The 18,952-nt window shown below is 41.3% G+C and overlaps 1 protein-coding gene across 9 annotated transcripts in view; it reads left to right on the top strand.

The window, feature by feature from the left end:
• The window catches only part of MAPKBP1 (mitogen-activated protein kinase binding protein 1), a 140,938-nt gene that overhangs the window by 46,607 nt on the left and 75,379 nt on the right, over positions 1–18,952 (top strand). For 8 of the 9 annotated variants that reach the window (XM_075844845.1, XM_075844842.1, XM_075844843.1 and 5 more), the window contains one exon: positions 4,588–4,679. In XM_075844845.1, the coding sequence (XP_075700960.1) occupies positions 4,588–4,679 (92 nt within the window). Of the gene's footprint in view, positions 1–4,587; positions 4,680–12,971; positions 13,310–18,952 lie in introns of those variants that run through there. The other variant, XM_075844846.1, reaches the window with a different exon arrangement.

The raw sequence follows: 18,952 nt of genomic DNA, 5'->3' as shown, positions 1-18,952 counted from the left end.
CTGGGTGGATACGCTGCATGCATAAAAGTACAACGCACATCCGCCCTGGAAGCCGCAGGGGTTTCCGGACTAAAAAACGCAGCAAATTGTGGTGCAGATTTTCAGGTGGAATCTCCACTGTGGAAAGACTACTGGGGAAAAAAATAATCATACTTACCCCGTTCTCCGTTGTCATAGCGACACTTTCTTCTGTTCTCCATGCAGCCTGGCCTCCTGGGATGATGCTGCAGCCCCTCTGATTTGGCCACAGCAGTCACGTGGGACGTAATGTCATCCCAGGAGACCAGGCTGCATGAAGGACAGCCGGGAGGGAGGGGGGGGGGAGGAGCCGTCGCTATGACAATGCCAGGTGGTAAGTATAGATTTTTTTTTTATTATTTTTGAAACAAAAAAAAAAAGGTGTTTGTTTTTCTGATTTGTGACTTTTGTGGTGGAATCCCAACTTTTTCACCCAAAAAATCGTAACACTTCCTATTTGTTGCATGTTTTGCATCCCATTGAATTCAATGGGGAAAACCCGCAACAGGAAAGCAGCGATTCTGAAGCATAAATTTACATGCTGGGGATTAAAAAAAACGTACCGCAGGTCAATTTATAAACCGTAGTTCGGCTGATTGTGTTTTTTTTAATGTGTTTTTTCTGCAGCGTGTGGGTGATATTTGTTCAAATCTAATCCACTCTGCTGCTGCTGTAAAGGCCCTTGTACACTGGCTAATTATCGGGCAGACGAGCGTTTACAGAACGCTTGTTTCCGATAATTGCCCTGTGTAAACAGGTCAACCGATGAACGCGCAAACGCTCGTTCATCTGCTAATCATAAAGTTTTAAATACTGAGACTTTTATCATTGTCGGCAGCGCGTCTCTGTGTAAACAAAGCTGTGCAGCCAACATGATACTAATGTATGGGGACGAGTGATCGTAATAACGAGTGCCCGTCCCCATACTAGGTGCTTGTGAAAGGAGCAAACAAGCGTCTATCAATGAGCTGTCTCGTGGATCGGTGCTCGTTTACACGGTCCAGAATGGGCCGTGTAAGAGGACCTTCAGTCTTGACCCATATCTGTCATAAACTGCATATTTTCAGTAATGAAATACGTTGTGGAAAATCTGCAGTGTTTACGCTACGTGTGAACATACCCATACTGTATTAGGTCTGAGTGGGCAGTGCAGGACAGTGTCATGCACCGCCCCCTCAGGCCCTGTGTTAGGCATAACACAATATCCGATTTTGCCTGGAGCTTTCCTTTTAATCTATTGTTTGGTCTCCAGTCTTGTAGAGTATATATATCAGCCCCACACACTTGAAGACTGGTGCTGGTTTCCGGAAGAGGGCAGCCATGTGTCTGTCTTGTCATACAATCCCTTTAAAAGAGTTTTCCCACGATTGACCTTGTCTGATCGCTGGGACCCCCATCGATCACTAAAATAGGGGTCCCCAGCCCCTCGTTTATCCTTACTGCATGACCGCAGTGAGGAGAACTTTGAATATAGGGGAGGTCGAACTTGTGCTGTGCCGCTCCATTCAAAGTCCATGGGACTGCCGGAGACGGCCCAGTACAGTGCCAAAAAAAATGCAAGTGCATGAAATATCTATGACTGGGTTCCCACGGGTCGGATGCGTAGCATTATAGAACCTGCAGCGAATTCCGCATCCCAAAAAAAGTCTATGCTCGCCCTGGACCGTTGTCATGGCGACACGTCCCTCTCTTGCCCATGCAGTCCGGCCTCCTGGGGTTACGCTGCAGCAGTCGCATGAGATTAAATGTCATCCCAGGAGGCCGGCCTGGACAGACAACAGAAGAAAGCGTCGCTATGACAACGGCCAGGCTGTAAGTATTAACTTTTTATTTTCTTATTTGAGATTTTTAAGTGGAATGGCAACATTTCCACTGCAAAAGTTGCAACACTTTGCTATTTGTTGCAGATTTTACGTCCCCGCAACTGAAGAGCAAAGAATCCGCAGCATAAATTGACATGCGGATTTAAATTCTGCACCGCAGGACAATTTATGGATGTTTTTTCTGCAGATTTTTTTCTGTGTGCAAGACATTTGCTCAAATCTCATCCACTTTCCTGCTACTGTAAATGCTGCGGAATTTCTGTACAGAATTCATAGTTTATTCTACGTGGGAACCCGGCCTGGAAGAGCGAGAATAACACAACATTCTATCAATGCAACATAAAAAAGTGGCATGAATCAATCCTGATAGTGGCAGGAGGGAGGACCGTGTGCGGTCCCATGCATACCAACCTAGACTGTGGCTTCCCTAAGTTTTTGGCGATGCACATGCGTTTTTACCACTATTTGCAGTGGTTTTTATTGCAATGGCATCCAAAGACGCGCCAAACTACTGTAAAAACGCATGCGTTTTTTTATGCGCTTTTAACCGCAACTCAATAACCGTGTCTGAATATACTTGTTTATACGATTGGCTCATACAGTATTTTTCCTGGAGTTCTATTTCATTTATGTATTTTAGTGGCGGTTTATGGTTATAGGTTTGACCTGCCTGGAAGCAACTTGTTCTAGTTTTGTTCCCCGCCGGCTGGATCTCCTATGTACCATTGTGGTACATTTTAATGGTCTTGATTTTTCATTTACTCCAATATAACCTATGATATTTTTTGCCAATTGTCTGTGTACACGACCACATTGACACCAAGGTCTCTGCAGGGCAGCATTGCCAACCACTGATACTCCGTCTCGGACCAGATAGTTTCTCATGTTCTTACGTATGGAATGCCGCAAAGTTGCGATCAGCCAAACACTTCATGGTGTGTCACGTTTCTTGTGGCTGGGATTTTTGAAGATAGAATGGGATCCGCATTACCCAGCCCCCATCTCAAAATATGTGAAGTGGTTTTTAGCCCAAGGAGAAAAAAAAACTATAAAGTAAAATGATTGAGGGAATACTTCTGTCCACGTTTTGAAGTGTTCATAGTGGATCCACATGACAACATCTGCCCTAAGGGGAACACGAGATCATTTATGATTTAGACACCAAAGTAAAACATGGGGTGTAGTAGTTTGGAGCTCGTCCAGGAGGTGAGATGTTCAGTTTTCAGGCTAATCTATACTGCGAGCTCTGGACTTGTTCATACTAGTGAGGTTTTCTCCTATTGTTTTCTTCTGATCGTAAAGCTTATCATTCATACACAAATATTTCAATCTGGAATATGCCCACTGGCAAATAGGTGGAACTCTTATGCCCATTAAGTATCTTATTCAAGTTTTGAAAGCAATATATAAAGCAAAAAATGTTTTTTTTTTCTTCTTTATATCTGGGGTTATGCCTGCCGGCCTTTACAGTGGCTCTCTACTATGTATAAATGTATACTTCCTTGATACATGTTGTCACTGCTATTTCTAGAATTAACCATGAAGATATTTACTTAAAGGAATTGTCCTTTTTCAGAAAATGTTGTATTTTTGTAAAATTGTTATAAAATTTTCCAATATATTTTCTGTATTCATTTTTCATGGTTTTTAAGATCTCTGCTTGTTGTTCAGAATGAACATTCATGGTTTAATTCCAGTAGATACAATTCTGTCCATGGTCATGTGATGGACGCCCAGGTTCTGGGATCGTTACAGTATGTGTATCACAGCGATCCCGGCGCTTGTGTGTCCGTCACATGACCACGGACAGAACTTTATCCAGTGGAAGTAAACTAATGTTCCTACTGAATAACAACAAGCGGAGATCTTAAAAACCGTGAGGAATTAGTTCAGAAACTATATTGGAATATTGTATAACTTTTAGTTAGACAAAAAAAAGAACATTATTAATTTGATTAAACCGGACAACCACTTTAAGGGTATGTTCACACGTAGTCAACCAAAACGTCTGAAAATCCAGAGCTGTTTTCAAGGGAAAACAGACCCTGCTTTTCTGACGTTTTTTACCAACTCGCATTTTTACCAACTCATTTTTTTACCAACTCGTTTTTGGAGCTGTTTTCATTGGAGTCTATGAGAAAACAGCTCCATAAACGTCTGAAAGAAGTGTCCTGCACTTCTTTTGACGAGGCTGTATTTTTACGAGTCGTCGTTTGACAGCTGTCAAACGACGACGCGTAAATAACAGGTCGTCTGCACAGTACGTCGGCAAACCCATTCAAATGAATGGGCAGATGTTTGCCGACGTATTGTAGCCATATTTTCAGACGTAAAACGAGGCATATTACGCCTCGTATACGTCTGAAATTTGGCCGTGTGAACATACCCTTACTGGGGTCCAAATAAGCCAAGGGTGAACACTACCCCGGAGCCAATGTGCCTTGAAATTTGAATTGTTTTATATTGATCCCTATGGGAGTCTCCCAAACTCCTGGAGTGATCTGATTATTACTATGAGACTTCAATTAAATGTTTGTTATCCCCTTTTCTCTGAAAAGAAAAGTTCACCCGTATTATTATTATTATCTGTATTAGCCGTGTTATCTTTGTTGTAAACAGAGGCTCCTAGTCGTACATTGTAAACGGGGAACAGTCCATCTTTGTTGTGAAGTGTGTGGCTTTTCTCCCACAAGTAGTACAGCTGTCGGTGTGTTCTGACATGACGTCTTTTGATTTTGTCTGACAGGTGACATTGGAGAAGGTGTTGGGTATCACGGTGTCCGCTGGAAGAAGTCTCTCCTGTGATCCAAAGACCGGTCTTGTGGCATATCCAGCTGGGTAAGTTAATGCCCAATGTCTCATTTGCCAAGTTTTATTTGATCTGTGGGAAATGGGCAGGTTTGGTTGGTGGTAGATGTGGGTTAACCATTGGTAGAACAGGTGATCTTTTAGTAATGATCCAATGATGATCGTACTGTATATAGTACTAAAACTATTGGTTCCAACCAATAAATATACTATGTTTAGGTTGGAGGATTTATTCTAACTGCTTCAAAATATTTTATGGGAGTTACTAGCGTTTATATAGAAAGTAGAACAATTTTCTATCCAAGTTCAAAATATTGTCATTAGAGCATTTTTTTTTAATGGACGTCCCAAGATATAGAGTTGGAGGGCAGTGAAATATTATATATTTTTAATCAGCTTATTAAAAGAAACAGTATAACATCCACGGACACAGTACAAATGAGTAGTGCAATAGCCCAGATCTTGTCAGCAATATAAAATATATTCAAAAATGCAGCATCCCTCCACGGTATGATGAAAAGAAGCGTAGGATCTTTTATTCAGCCGTTATCAATATTTTTGAAACTATATATACCAAAAAGAGGAAAAGATGCAAGCAACTACTAAAAATATCAAAAACTTTATTGACCAATATTAAATACATAAAAGATGGTCCACAGACACACTAAAACGCGGACAGCCTAATCTGAAAAGTTGGTGTTGAAAATGGGTACAAAGTATGAGCACAAAGGTCTTTTATAAACATAGTAATAAAGGATGATCATTATACAGAGAAATGCATAACAAAAGATAAATATCTATAATACAGGGTGGGCCATTTATATGGATACACCTAAATAAAATGGGAATGGTTGGTGATATTAACTTCCTGTTTGTGGCACATTAGTATATGGGAGGGGGGAAACTTTTCAAGCTGGGTGTTGACCATGGCGGCCATTTTGAAGTCAGCTATTTTGTATCCAACTTTAGTTTTTTCAATGGGAAGAGGGTCATGTGACACATCAAACTTATCGAGAATTTCACAAGAAAAACAATGGTGTGCTTGGTTTTAACGTTACTTTATTCTTTCATGAGTTATTTACAAGTTTCTGACCACTTATAAAATGTGTTCAAAGTGCTGCCCATTGTGTTGGATTATCAATGCAACCCTCTTCTCCCACTCTTCACACACTGATAGCAACACCGCAGAAGAAATGCCTCCCGATCTGACCCCCTTAGACTTTTATCTTTGGGGTCATCTGAAGGCAATTGTCTATGCTGTGAAGATACGAGATGTGCAGCAACTGAAACTACGGATACTGGAAGCCTGTGCTAGCATTTCTTCTGCGGTGTTGCTATCAGTGTGTGAAGAGTGGGAGAAGAGGGTTGCATTGACAATCCAACACAATGGGCAGCACTTTGAACACATTTTATAAGAGGTCAGAAACTTGTAAATAACTCATGAAAGAATAAAGTAACGTTAAAACCAAGCACACCATTGTTTTTCTTGTGAAATTCTCGATAAGTTTGATGTGTCACATGACCCTCTTCCCATTGAAAAAACTAAAGTTGGATACAAAATGGCCGACTTCAAAATGGCCACCATGGTCAACACCCAGCTTGAAAAGTTTCCCCCCTCCCATATACTAATGTGCCACAAACAGGAAGTTAATATCACCAACCATTCCCATTTTATTTAGGTGTATCCATATAAATGGCCCACCCTGTACAATAAAAAATAATCACGGTTATTCGTACTGACCCATAGTGCAATAATACAAGGAACATACACAGATTGGCGTCCACCCCGACGAGCGTTTCGGCGCACTTGCCTTCGTCGGCCCCCCGGATTAGGGTTTCCGCTTTTTCGTTTCTGTGGACCATCTTTTATGTATTTAATATTTTGTCAACGTTTTTTACATTTTCGATGATTTTCTAGTATCATATTGCATATTTTCCTGTTTTTGGTCTGTAGCTCAGTATGATGCAGGCAATATATATATTGTGGTTTTCTGATCACTTCATACAAATTATTCTATAAATACTAGCTGCTGTTTTGGCATGTGATCACTGCTATATCCTTGGTATATATTTATTTTTGAAACCAATTCATATCGAGGCTAATATACAATTTCAGCACAGCAGGGATTTTGCTACATTTATAATACTATACCTCTGTTCCTATTTGCCTCCATATTTAAGATTCTAAACCTGGAAAATACAATACCAAACTGTTGCATTCTAAATCTATCATTTGTAATTACAATAAACTGAGTTTGCCACATTTTGTGGTCTGTATGTTTTTCTTATGGACCATAAATCAATATTCACTACGTTGGTGGAGTAAATCGTAACCGGGCACCTCCTATTTTTAGACCTTCCTCTTGTATGGTTTGATTGTCCTGTATTGTACCCCTGGTCCAGGGTAGAAAATCTCCTGACCATCCATCTCATCGCCACCAAAATATTTAAGACTATGATCCGCTTTACTTTGATCTTTCCCAATATCCTCTCTTGGGATGTTCGAGATTGGCCTTGCTCATCACTTGCGGTTTTACCTCCACTCCCAGTAGTCAGGATATAGCGTCACAGCAGCATACAACCCCCCCCCCCCTCCAGACATTGAGGGCGGGAAGCAAAACATGGTGGCAACCTTGACAATTTTATTTTTTATTTTTTGTCCAGCCCTTTCAATACTGTGTATCATACCATGCAGTAGAGTTGGTGATAACCAAAGTTCTGTATTGGACATATATTTTGTTTGATGAGATGTCTGTATACTGATTCCAAGTTCACAAATACTACTTCCATAATATAAATTCACTCTAATAGTCCTGCTTCTATAGTTAAAGGGGTCGTCTACTTTAGAAATCCATTTCCATACACCCTGTTGGGAAATTCTCAGGTAATAGAGGGGTGTCCCCTGTTCAGGATCATCCATCACCAGAGTGGAGTGAGAGGGGGCTACAAAGAGCCTCTGGAGGACTTTTCCTGTCCTGCATTACACAGACAGACCATTTATATGAATGGGCACTGTGTAATGCTTAATTTCCCCTGTGGTGGAGCTGCAGGGAAATTGAACACTTACTGACAGGTTTCCTCATAGATAATAGCTGATCGCTGGGAGTCCCAGCATGGGGACACTTTGATCAGTTTATTCTTAAGAGAGACTCTTAATAAGTAGGGATTATTCAAAGCGGAGGACCCCTATAAAGAGTACGATTTGATCGGTGTCAGTAATTTTAACCATATCTTAGAAATGCTGTGCAACGTTTGGTTAGTGGTAATAGGAATAATCGAAAGTTTGAGTAAAGATTTTTCTGTTTGATTTTTCTTTAATTCCCGCTACCCCGTCCTACGTGACAGCATTTAAGTCTTCTTAAGTTGCCGTCAGGCTTGGCATTCCTAAACCAGGTGTTGTGGGTTCTGTGCATCCCTCGGGCCAGGAACTATTTCTATAATTTTCTTTTTTCACTTCAGTCCTCCTCCCAAGTACGGGTCAAAACAAGGACTCTCTTTCCTGTGGTTTTACTTGTCGTCTTTTTAATTACAGTGTTACCCAGCCCTATATTTACTCATGAGCTATTGAAAGCTGACTCCGGGATTTGGTGTTCTAGTAGACAGCTGCATGGAGTGTAGAAAAGGTGAAATGTTACCGCTGTAAAGTTTCCTTTTTATATTGTAGATACAGCATGTGTATTTAAGGAGGCCGTGTAGCTTTAGATCTGGGTGTAATGTTTATTTAGATGGTTTGCAGGAATACTGTTTGCAGGGAGGACTGTGGATCACGTCACTATATGAGGCTCGATGTGAGCCAGATGTTGGCCTCCTTTATTTTGCAGCAGCATTTATACTAAGTTCAGTCAATAGAAATAGACTATTTAAGCCTTATATGCCTATAGACGTTGTGTTGGCGCTATGTCCTGCACCCTTTTTGTGCTGTGAAGTGAACCTCCACCTTTTTATCATTCTGTCGCCTTTTAGGTTCAAAGTTCTGCACTGTTTTTAATTTCTTAATCTAGCTTTATAGCTGTCACCGCTTTGTTTTTTCTTTTCTTTTCAAATATCTTTTTTTATTTTTTTTATTCCTTTTGCAAATAAAACTCAATATTCAGTACATCAACTCTAACAAGTGCGAGTAGAGATACAAAGAAGATCACGTTACAGAAATTGTACTGTACAGGAGCAAATAAGCGATAAATTAGTAACCGGTTAATGAGTTTTGGTTGAGATAATTGCTTTCGTCTGACCATATGGAAATACTAAACATGGGAAGTCTCAATGGTAACCGGTACCTGTTGCATATGTTTTTGGCTGTTTTTTTGTTTTAACCCAAACACAGGAGAGGACACAAAATAAAACAGATGCATCAGTCTTTTCTATATACCTTTCCTGCCTTTTTGTATCCACTTCTGGCCTTGGCTCAAAACTGAGCCTAAATCTGCATCAAAACGAAGTATGATCCTGGTATTAGGCCAGAATTTACTACTTTTTACAATACTATACTGCACATCCTATTAAACTGTGAATATCAGAGCTCATCCTATCCTGTTGGACAAGTGACCATTGCGCTGTAAAATTCCTATACAAAGTTTTATATATGGACTTCATCAAAGCTGGTCGTCTTAAATAACTATGGACAGTCCCCAATTACAAATGTGCTATTACCCTCAGGAACCGTGTGTGTGTTTTTGTGTGTGTGTGTGTGTGTGTGTGTGTGTGTGTGTTTTTTTGTGTTTCAGGCAGGATTTAAAGATGATTAAACGCTGTAGCTCCAAATCACACTTATGTGAGCAGTGTTTCTCTATAAGACAAAGAATAAACCTCATAGCAAAGCAAAAGTCTTAAAGGGTAACTGAACGTTCAACAAACTTCTGACGTGTCATAGTGACATGTCAGAAGTTTTGATCGATGGGGGTCCGAGCACAGAGACCCCCACCAATCACTAAAACGAAGCGGCAGAAGTGCTCGTGTGAGAGCTGAGCCGCTTAGTTTCTGTTCGGCTTTTCTCGGAAAGCCGATGTAGCGGTGAGCAGGCTCATAGACTTTCTATTGAGTCTGTACACCCCTACATCGAGAAAAGCCGAACAAAAACAAAGCGGCTCTGCGCTCACGAGAGCTCCTGACGCTTTGTGTCAGTGCTTGGGACCCCACCGATCAAAACTTTAGACAAGTCACTCTAACATGTCAGAAGTTTGTTGAACGTTACCCTTTAATATCCCCACTGACAAAATCAGGGATATCCCATATTCCTGTCCCTCCATGTAGCTATATAGACCCACGCCCTGGTATTCAGAAGTTTACTTCCATTGATCTCATACATTTGCTATGGAGAACACAACAGGTACTTGTTTTACGAAAAAATGATCTTAAACTGTTAATTGATGTCACTGGGATTAAAGCCGTCATATTTTCCTTTTGCATTATACGTGGCAATTGGTCAATTTAATGAATGAATCTTTTGTGAAAGACGCTGTTCTTCTTTGACCCACCTTTCTCTAATGCCCACATAAGTATGAAAGAGGGAAGACAATAAGCATCAGTCATTTGGGCTAATACATTGCTACCACCCTTCCGGTTTTCCTTTGAAGAACGGACGTAAGTCTGTAAACATTAGATCACAAGTCTAGTCCTGTTGAACTTTTTCAGTTACAGTAAAGTAGGTTTGCATCCGTGTCGTGGTTTCCAAGCGATGACCAAGACCACCGGTGCCTTGATAGACCCCATTGACTTATAATGGTGGAGTCCATCTGGTTCCGCCCTGGTGTCCGTAGTTTTGATGGAAAGACTAGAGCCGCATGCGAAATCTGCGACGAAGGCTCAAAACCGAGCCTGATGCATTCATTTTCCTGCGTCCTGGTGTATAAGGACACACAACCAATTCTTACTGCAGGTATTCATGTTTTTCCAAGTGTTTGAGGTTCATCGGTTTATGAGCTTAGCTACAACGTGCATTTAAGGGGTTAACTATAATGATTAAATTACTTTCTATGGGATGAACATGTAAAAATAAACGTCGGAATATTCTCACTTTATCCGTACCGCTACATTCCCACAATGCATCTGCCTGCCCATTCTGGTCCTCAGTATTTTCCAAGTCTACATGATGATGTGATGTATAGGCAGCATTTCATCATATAATGTTTCATCCAAAAGGGCTCTTAGGCCAAGATTAAGACCATTAATAATCAGAATAAATAAAGCCATAATAAGGGCCAGTACTTTGCATCCAAAAAGACGATGTGGCCATTTTCTTTCTAGGTATCCGTGTAGGTCTCGGAGGGCACCATTGATCGCATGTCTAACTGATATGCCACACATTTTTCAATGAATTCGTCAAGTGTAATGCATATATCCCATACATTAAAAACACGCGCTGTTCATTTTTACTGCTCTTCGCGTCTAAAAACCGGAATTTGGAATTGGCTAAATATTAAAGGTGTTGTTTCGTAAAGACAAATGGGCATATGGATATTATTGAGGGTTATCCCCCATTTGGGGCCCACCTCTGTCAGCGGTATAAGGGGCTGCTCTTTCTCTGGTAGACCTGACACATCCATGTATTACAGGGTCGCCCATTTATTTTAATGGCCGACAGGTAATACTATTAAATGTATGACCGAATGAGACTTCTCAGCGATAACCGTTGATCTCCAGGGGTTCCAGGAGTAGGACCTGCGGCAATCCATCATTGGGACGGCTGTCTTTAGAGACCGGAGACAACCGAGTAAAAAAAAGTCATTTAGTGTATGTATTCATAATTTGTAAAGACTTTTTTTTTTTTTTTTTTTTCTGCTTGGAGCACAAATCCATTTTCCTTCAATAAACCCGTGTTCACACAATTTGTCAATGGCCTGCGGTGTGAAGATTGCTCATTTCTTTCACTGTAACACTGGTATTTTTTGTCATTGACCTAGCTGTTACTAACAACAAAGGCATACAAATAGTAGCTCCAATTTTACTGAATCATGCCGGAAGATGTTGGTACTAGGTCTGTCATCTGGCACCCTCGGGGATTGTTACAATAAATCTGCTTGCTCTATTGTCTTTCTGACCATCAGCAATAACTAAGGAAGGATATCCGGAAAAGACCAGAGTCTGTGTGCGCTGTCATCACTCCTGTGTATGATGACCTTTTAAAAAGATCCTTTCACCTCCCCATACATGTGCAGCATGTAATGGGGAGGGCTGCACAAACCCTGGGGCACTTGACATTTTTTTTTCTACCCTCCTCCTTTATTTAGATATCCGTGCCGTTATATTTGGCGCCCGATATTTAAATAACCCCCTGAACTGTTAATGGGGCGTGTAATGGCAAGGGGGCGTGTTACTATGGCTGTGACACTGTCCAATCAGATACAGACAGTTACACCAAGCGCGAGGAGAGAGTGGGGTGTTTCACTGCTACGGACAGTGTAAGCTGGAGAGAGGAGAGCACGCATGCTCACGCTCCTCTTTTCAGCTCTTGCGAGAGATCAGTCTTGTACCTTGTCTGCCGAACTGGCAAGGGGGTGTGTCACTGCCTCGGACAGTGTAAGAGCTCTCCTCTTCAGCGCTTGCGCTGTCCGTAGCAGAGACACGCCCCCTTGCCAGTTCGGCAGAAGACTGATCTTGACAGTTGAAGAGTGAGAGCGTGCGCGCGCACTCTCCTCTATCCTCGTGCTTGCTGTAACACTGTCCGTATCTGATTGGACAGTGTCACAGCCATACTAACACGCCCCCTTGCCATTGCATGCCCCATTGATCGTTCAGGGGGGTATTTAAATATCGGGCGCCAAATAGATATCTAAAGAACGGAGGAGGGTAGATTTTGTTTTTTAAAGTGCCCCAGGGTTTGTGCAGCCCTGCCTATTACATGCTGCACTCCACTGCACATGTACGGGGAGGTGACAGGTTCTCTTTAAATGGATCAACATTAACTTGACCAATTCATATATCCAGACTGACAAAAGTAGAAATATGGAGCAACTGGGCTGAAGAATCACCTTTTAAAAAACAGAAAAACCCAATGTGCTGTACTTTGCTGTCTCGGGCAGTCCCGTGCAGCATGAATGGAGCGGCAGCATGCATGTGTGACCTGCAGCTCCGTTCATATGGGGATTCAGGACCTCCGTTTTCTTGATCGATGGAGGTCCAACGATCAAACACTTATCACCTATCATAGGTGATAAGTTGTTGTGGTGGGACTGCTCCTTTAATAAGACTTGGCATATGTTTATTTGTGCAATATTTTTTTCTTATAAGATTGTCTACAATGTTGTAGCCATAAATAGTTGTGTTGTGGTGCAACCTTTGACTGTCGTAATAACAGTTGCTACTCTTCCATTCGATGGAAATTTCCATTTAAACGCATGGGGTTATGAAAATTGTACAATTCAAATCATACTTAAATACAACGCTATTGTGCGGGGTGTTTGTTTGTGTTCTCCTCTATTCTTTTCTTTTCTTAGCACTTAATACCGCTGCTGCTACTACTTGTGCACCATCTAGTTGTGATATACCGTACCGTTCATTCCGGTATGTTACTGGAGCCGCGTGTTACTAAAACAAATCTCTTTTTTCCCTTCTTTTGGGATCTACTAGCACTTTATATTACTACAGGTTCTGATGTCTACGTAGGCTTCCATGTGGGGTATCCTGTTCTATCTATAATTGTATCCATCTCACATGTTATTACAAACGTAAGTGAACTGATTTTTTTGTTACAATGTACAAGTTGCTCTGTAGTTTTGTATCCGAAGCCTAGCTGAAGTGTGTTGTGTTTTTTTGTTTATATACCCATGAAAGGACATTTTTCTTCCTAGCAAATCTTGTGTGTTCTTCTTCTTTAGCAACTGGAAAGAGCAGGCGATAAGCAGAAGATGACTCATACCATGGCGTATAAACATAAGACTATCTGTCTAGGGTTATATCACATTTAAGCAACACAACTGGGTGGGAAGCAAAGATTCATCCAATACTAGGGCATTTGTAACCAAAAACAACGTTGCCTCAATTGTCTTCTTTTATAAATCCTTTGGTTGGATTCACACATTACGTATTTGTTGCAGATTTGGATATGGGAATATAAAGGAAAAAGTTATACTTCTCTTCCTACTGGATCTATTTCTGGCTCTGGTAAAAAAATAAAATAAACAAAAACAACAATATCTGCACCAAATGCGTAATGTGTAAATTCAGCCTTTGAGTTTCAGCAATTTCTAAGGGCCCTTTTACACCAGCCAGTTATTGGGCAAACGCTCGTTCCCGATAATTGTCCTGTGCAAACAGGGCAACGATCAGCCGATGAGCGTTCGTTCAATCTTCGGCTGGTTGTATCGTTTTAAATGCCCAAAATATTATCGTTATCGGCAGCACATCTCCTGTGTAAAAAGGGAGACGTGCTGCCGTCATGATGATAAAGTATGGAGACAAGCGATTGGAATAACTATCTCGTCCCCATACATAGCTGCGTGTGAATGGTGCAAACTAGCGCCTATCAACGAGCTGTCTTGTTGATTGGTGCTCGTTTATAAGGCCCACCCCTTGGGTCTGTATGATGTACCCATTGGCAGTCCACGTGGTGCCATATTGTACCTCCCTGAGACACCATATTCACTCCTAATAGCAATTCAGAATCCACGAGAAAAACCTCCATATAGAATCGAAGGTACAGTTGAGACCCATAGAGCTCTATAGTCACCTTATTATGGACCCATACCACCAGAATCCATTATAGTCTTGTCCATGAGGTCTTACTAAGGTGGCCACTTCCACAGGCCCTGAATGACCTTTTAAATCAATGACCATTCAGAACTAAGAGGAAAATTTAATAGAACCTTGTTTGCTACCGAAGGGCAGATAATATAGATCATGTATGGTAAGAAGTTCTCTTGGCATTGATGAGCCCCACAGTGATAACGGCACCGCTGGTGTAGGGTGGGTTCCAGGATGGACAGATGTCTTGCTGATAGGTAGCTTCTAATGAGATGTGGCAGATGTCGTTCATGTATTCTTGTCTTTACTATATGGTTATTACAATAAGCTGCTCTTCCAGATTCCAAGTAGAAGAGCTCCGAGCCTTTCCCCCGTCAAGGCAGCTAAAATAGCTCTTCAGAAACACGTTGTACTTCCCTGCTCTGCACCCCTGCCCAATGTTTTCAAACTCTCATTGTCTTGTCGCTCTGTGGGGGTTTCACGTTATTTATTTTTACGGTTGTTTTTCTTTTTTCGTTTTCCAGTTTTTGTTTTGGCTCCAGCATGCGAGGGAAGGAAGTACATTCCCTGGTGCTCAGTGTGACTGGGGGGAAGCTGGCACCTCACAACTGGTAATAACACGGAGGTGTGAGCTAGTTACTTACGTGGATTGTGGTTCAGCTGGTTAACCTCTCATTCCCTGAATCATAGCACTGTTTCCCTGGTTTTATCTTTTGTCTAGTGTGATTTTTCGGTTGACAAGTTCTGACGTAAACCATCTTATGATGTTGGTCTGAGACCCCCACCAATGCCCCCAACGTCCGTGTGCTTTCAGTGTATTTCACGCACCCATAGACTTCAATGGGCATCTGATCCGCAAAAACGGACCAGACTAGGACATGGGGTGAGTTTAACACAACGGACGCATGCTCTGTGAAAAAACACTGACATGTGAATCGCGCCATTGAATCGCATTGATCAGTGTGATGTCCGTTATTTAAATGTATTGGGCTGTGTTCACCTCTGTGTCGTGGCATCTGTTCACAATGGAAGCCACGACGCTGTGCCGGATCCATATGTTCTGGGGCATGAGTTATAATGGGACCTGTCCGCTCCATGCTGTGCTAATGTTTACGTCAAATCTGACTGAGCTTCATATATAATTTGTCTATTGCAAAATGCTCAAATAAAGGAAAATGAAACCAAACCAAATAATTTTTAATGCACTAAAAGAGAATAGACTAATGCCTCATCCTCACGACCGTAGTGTCACCCGCAGGCTACACGCAAATCGCGGGCCGTGCACATGGCCGTGTGCATTCATTTCAATGAGCCTGGACCGCAAAATACGGCCGTAATAAGACATGTCCGACGTTTTTGCGGTCCAGGCTCCCGGGCGGTTTTTTCCCGCAAGTGGAAAAACCGGCTTGCGGGAAAAAGAAGGGACGGCTATCTTCGGGTGTTTACGGCTCTGACCTCCCATTGACCTCAATGGGAGGCAGAGAGAGTGTATTTCGGGGCATTTTTTTTTGGCCGCGGCGCTTAATGGCCGTGGGCGAAAAATGCTGCGAAAATTGGCGTGCAGGCAGAGGAAAATCTGCCTCAAAATTCCAAATGGAATTTTGAGGCAGATTTTCCTCCTGCAAAAAACTCTGTGTGAACACAGCCTAAGGTAATTTTAGGGGAAAGCTTTAAATACAAAGTATATGACTGATCTAGACAACAAGTCTCTTTATGACATATGAAATAACCCCTTTTAAGGTCTCATTGGTACATTGTCATATTACGGCTCTGTACAACCTTGGCATGCTCCATCGAAGGGCCTTATTACGGAGCTTATAGCAATCTTCTTGGCGAGAATTACAGCAGCTTGTTGACAGTTTCCACAAAATTAGGTGAAAACACCAAAACGGCAATAAAGATTTCTGACACAGAATTTAAAGATCTAGAACTTTTTTTTACTTTTCTTTTCTGAAAAATCAGATCGGAACTTTTTGTTCTCTATTGTCTATTTTGGACTGCAGCCAAAACGAAAAACCATGAAGCATAAATTTTTTTTTACATTTTTTTTTTTTTTTTTTTTTTAGAGGCACAAAACTGTCCAAAAAATATTTTTCTCTGGCTATTGGCTTTACCTAATCCACATAGGATAGGTTGAGTGGTCCTTTTATTAGATTTGTCTGCTTTAGCACGTTCATCTTGATGAGGATTAAAGCAATTAAAAGATTATTGTATTTTCCTGTGGTGATCAGCTGGATTAGAGAGCAAAAGCAGAGATTTTCTGACTTGTGAAAGTGGAGCTTTGAGCCTCATCTGCCTCTTATGTGGTGTTACCTGAGAACACACTGTCCTTTCCTAAAGTGATGTCCCTCATGTCTCATACGGCTGGGACGAAACCTCGGCTGGGACGAAACCTCGCTTTTTGTAGCACTACTGACTGTTTTTTTTTGTTGTGTTTTTTTTTTAACCATTTGAGTGACCGCTGCCGTCCACAAGACTACATTAAACTCTATGTATTTATTTGGACTGCAGCTGTATCTTAATAGTTAAAATCAATCAGTAGTCCTGGCCTTAGCGGTTGTACTCCCTCATTCACTGGTTGCAGCTGAATTATCTGAAGGGGTCACTGTAAATCTGGGGATTATTTTTTTTTAAATCCTATTTTTCTTTTATGGCATCGTATGTCTAGTATTCTATGGCTAGTACCACCGTTTTTTTTTATGCATATATAATTATTTTTTTTTATGTGCGTCTGGCAGGAGTGGTTGCACATCCCACATAATTATAGTAAAATTAAATGTATACCCAGTGTATATAATAGAAGTGTCAGATATCTCCCTTAAAATCGATACGGGGATAAAAGCCACTTTTTTTTTAAGTCCAAAATTCTGTGTTTACAAATTTGCTAATAAATCTTTGTCATTTGGAGCGTTATCCTGATACAGATCTCCTAATCCCCTAAAAACACATACAGGTAAATGATAAATGCCTGGCTACTCGCAGCTGCCACTAGAGGTAGTTTAGGATTTTTCCGCATGCTGTTTATACCAGCGATTCCCAACCTTATTGCCATGAGGAAACACCTAAAAATGTTTCCAGTTGCAGGGGATCCCTGTATTCTAGCTCCCTCTAGTGGCCACTGCTGGTAGCCAGGCATTTATCATTTAACTTATTTGTATTTTTCGGAGTAATTGGATCTCCCCATCTAATTTAATCAGCACAGATTTTTGGACCAATTTAGGTTAAAAATAACAAATGGTGTTAAAGGGTGGACATTCACTTTTAGCCTGTATGATTTTGATTTTAGATAATTCACAGTCTGGTCCTTTTCACACTGTGTTTTAGCAGTACGAGTCAGGAAAGCTCCCAACGCATACGTAAAATCGTACTCGTAGGCTCCAATTATACCGACGGAGACCAAAGAATGTACTTTTGGCCTCTGTCGGGTGGTATACGTCAGGTATACAGTTTTTTGCTGGATAGAATAGCGTAGTAGACTATTCTATTGTATCCAGGGGCTTCCAGTAAAAAAATGTATACATTAAAAATATAAGTTTTTTTAACGTAGCCTATGGGTGACGAAAGCCACAGGCATCAGTCGGAGGCATCCTTTTAATGGATTAGTTAAAGTCCAACAAAGACTATAAAACGCAATGTGAAGGGCCTCAGAAGGATCATTTTGAAGTAGACCTGTAGAGTGTTTGTCACTCTCCTTCCTATAGAAAATTGTAGTGAGAGATGAATATTTGCATCCATTGGCCGGCTGAATCCTTAGTTTGGACCAAATTGGCTAATTTCCAGAATCCCTATTTTGTGACCTCCTTTTTAACGTGTCTGGCACCCAGCGTTGTATGTACCAGTTCTCATGAATGTAGATGACCGGTCTCCATTGTGCCAGGTACATTTCATACTCTGGAGTGTCTGTATTTTGTGGATGAACGTGATACATCAGGATTTATAGACAGTCTACCCACATTCTTGTAATGTACTCTTCAAAATGGGATTTGAAAAAGTGAACGGATAAGCCATTGAAGCAAAAATATTGATTTTGTTTTTTGGATGGAACTACTTTTATTCCGGCCTATAGCTCCATAAACTTTTCTTTGAACCTCCACCTGTGTCTAGTGCCGCAATAATCAAAATAATTTTGTGTCAATAGATTAGAGAAAAATGATTTTATTCCTTAGTCCCAAGCTTTGGAAACTGCTGGGTTTCTGTCACCGTAGAGGTCACGTTAGATGAGAAAAGCAGCGGCGGCCTCGTACTGCCTGTGATCGGATGTGGTCAGACTTCACTCAGGATAAAATCTATTGAAACCTAGTGACCTGTTTTTGATGGTAATGTATTCAATCTAGCTTCAAATTGCTTCAGTCCAATAACCCAACAGGCTGCATATAATAAACTAAGTGCCCCCTCCTCATGCTGGGTTTTTCTATGAAATTTGGATTTAGGTTTTACAGATATTTTTTGAGTATTCACCGATTTTAGGACTGGGCTGTTTTGAGCCTTCAGGACCAGACACCGTTTGGCTGAGTTCACACGGGGTGAATACGCTGTGTAAAAGCACGCAGCGTATCCACCCTGTGCGCCACAGGTAATCCTGGGTGAAAAACCGCACCAAACTGTGGTGCAGTTTTTCTCCCGGAATG

The sequence above is a fragment of the Rhinoderma darwinii genome, chromosome 12 (assembly GCF_050947455.1).
Source record: "Rhinoderma darwinii isolate aRhiDar2 chromosome 12, aRhiDar2.hap1, whole genome shotgun sequence".
NCBI lineage: Eukaryota > Metazoa > Chordata > Amphibia > Anura > Rhinodermatidae > Rhinoderma > Rhinoderma darwinii.
Note: the sequence above shows the minus strand (reverse complement) of the source record. Positions and strands in the feature narration are given on the sequence as shown.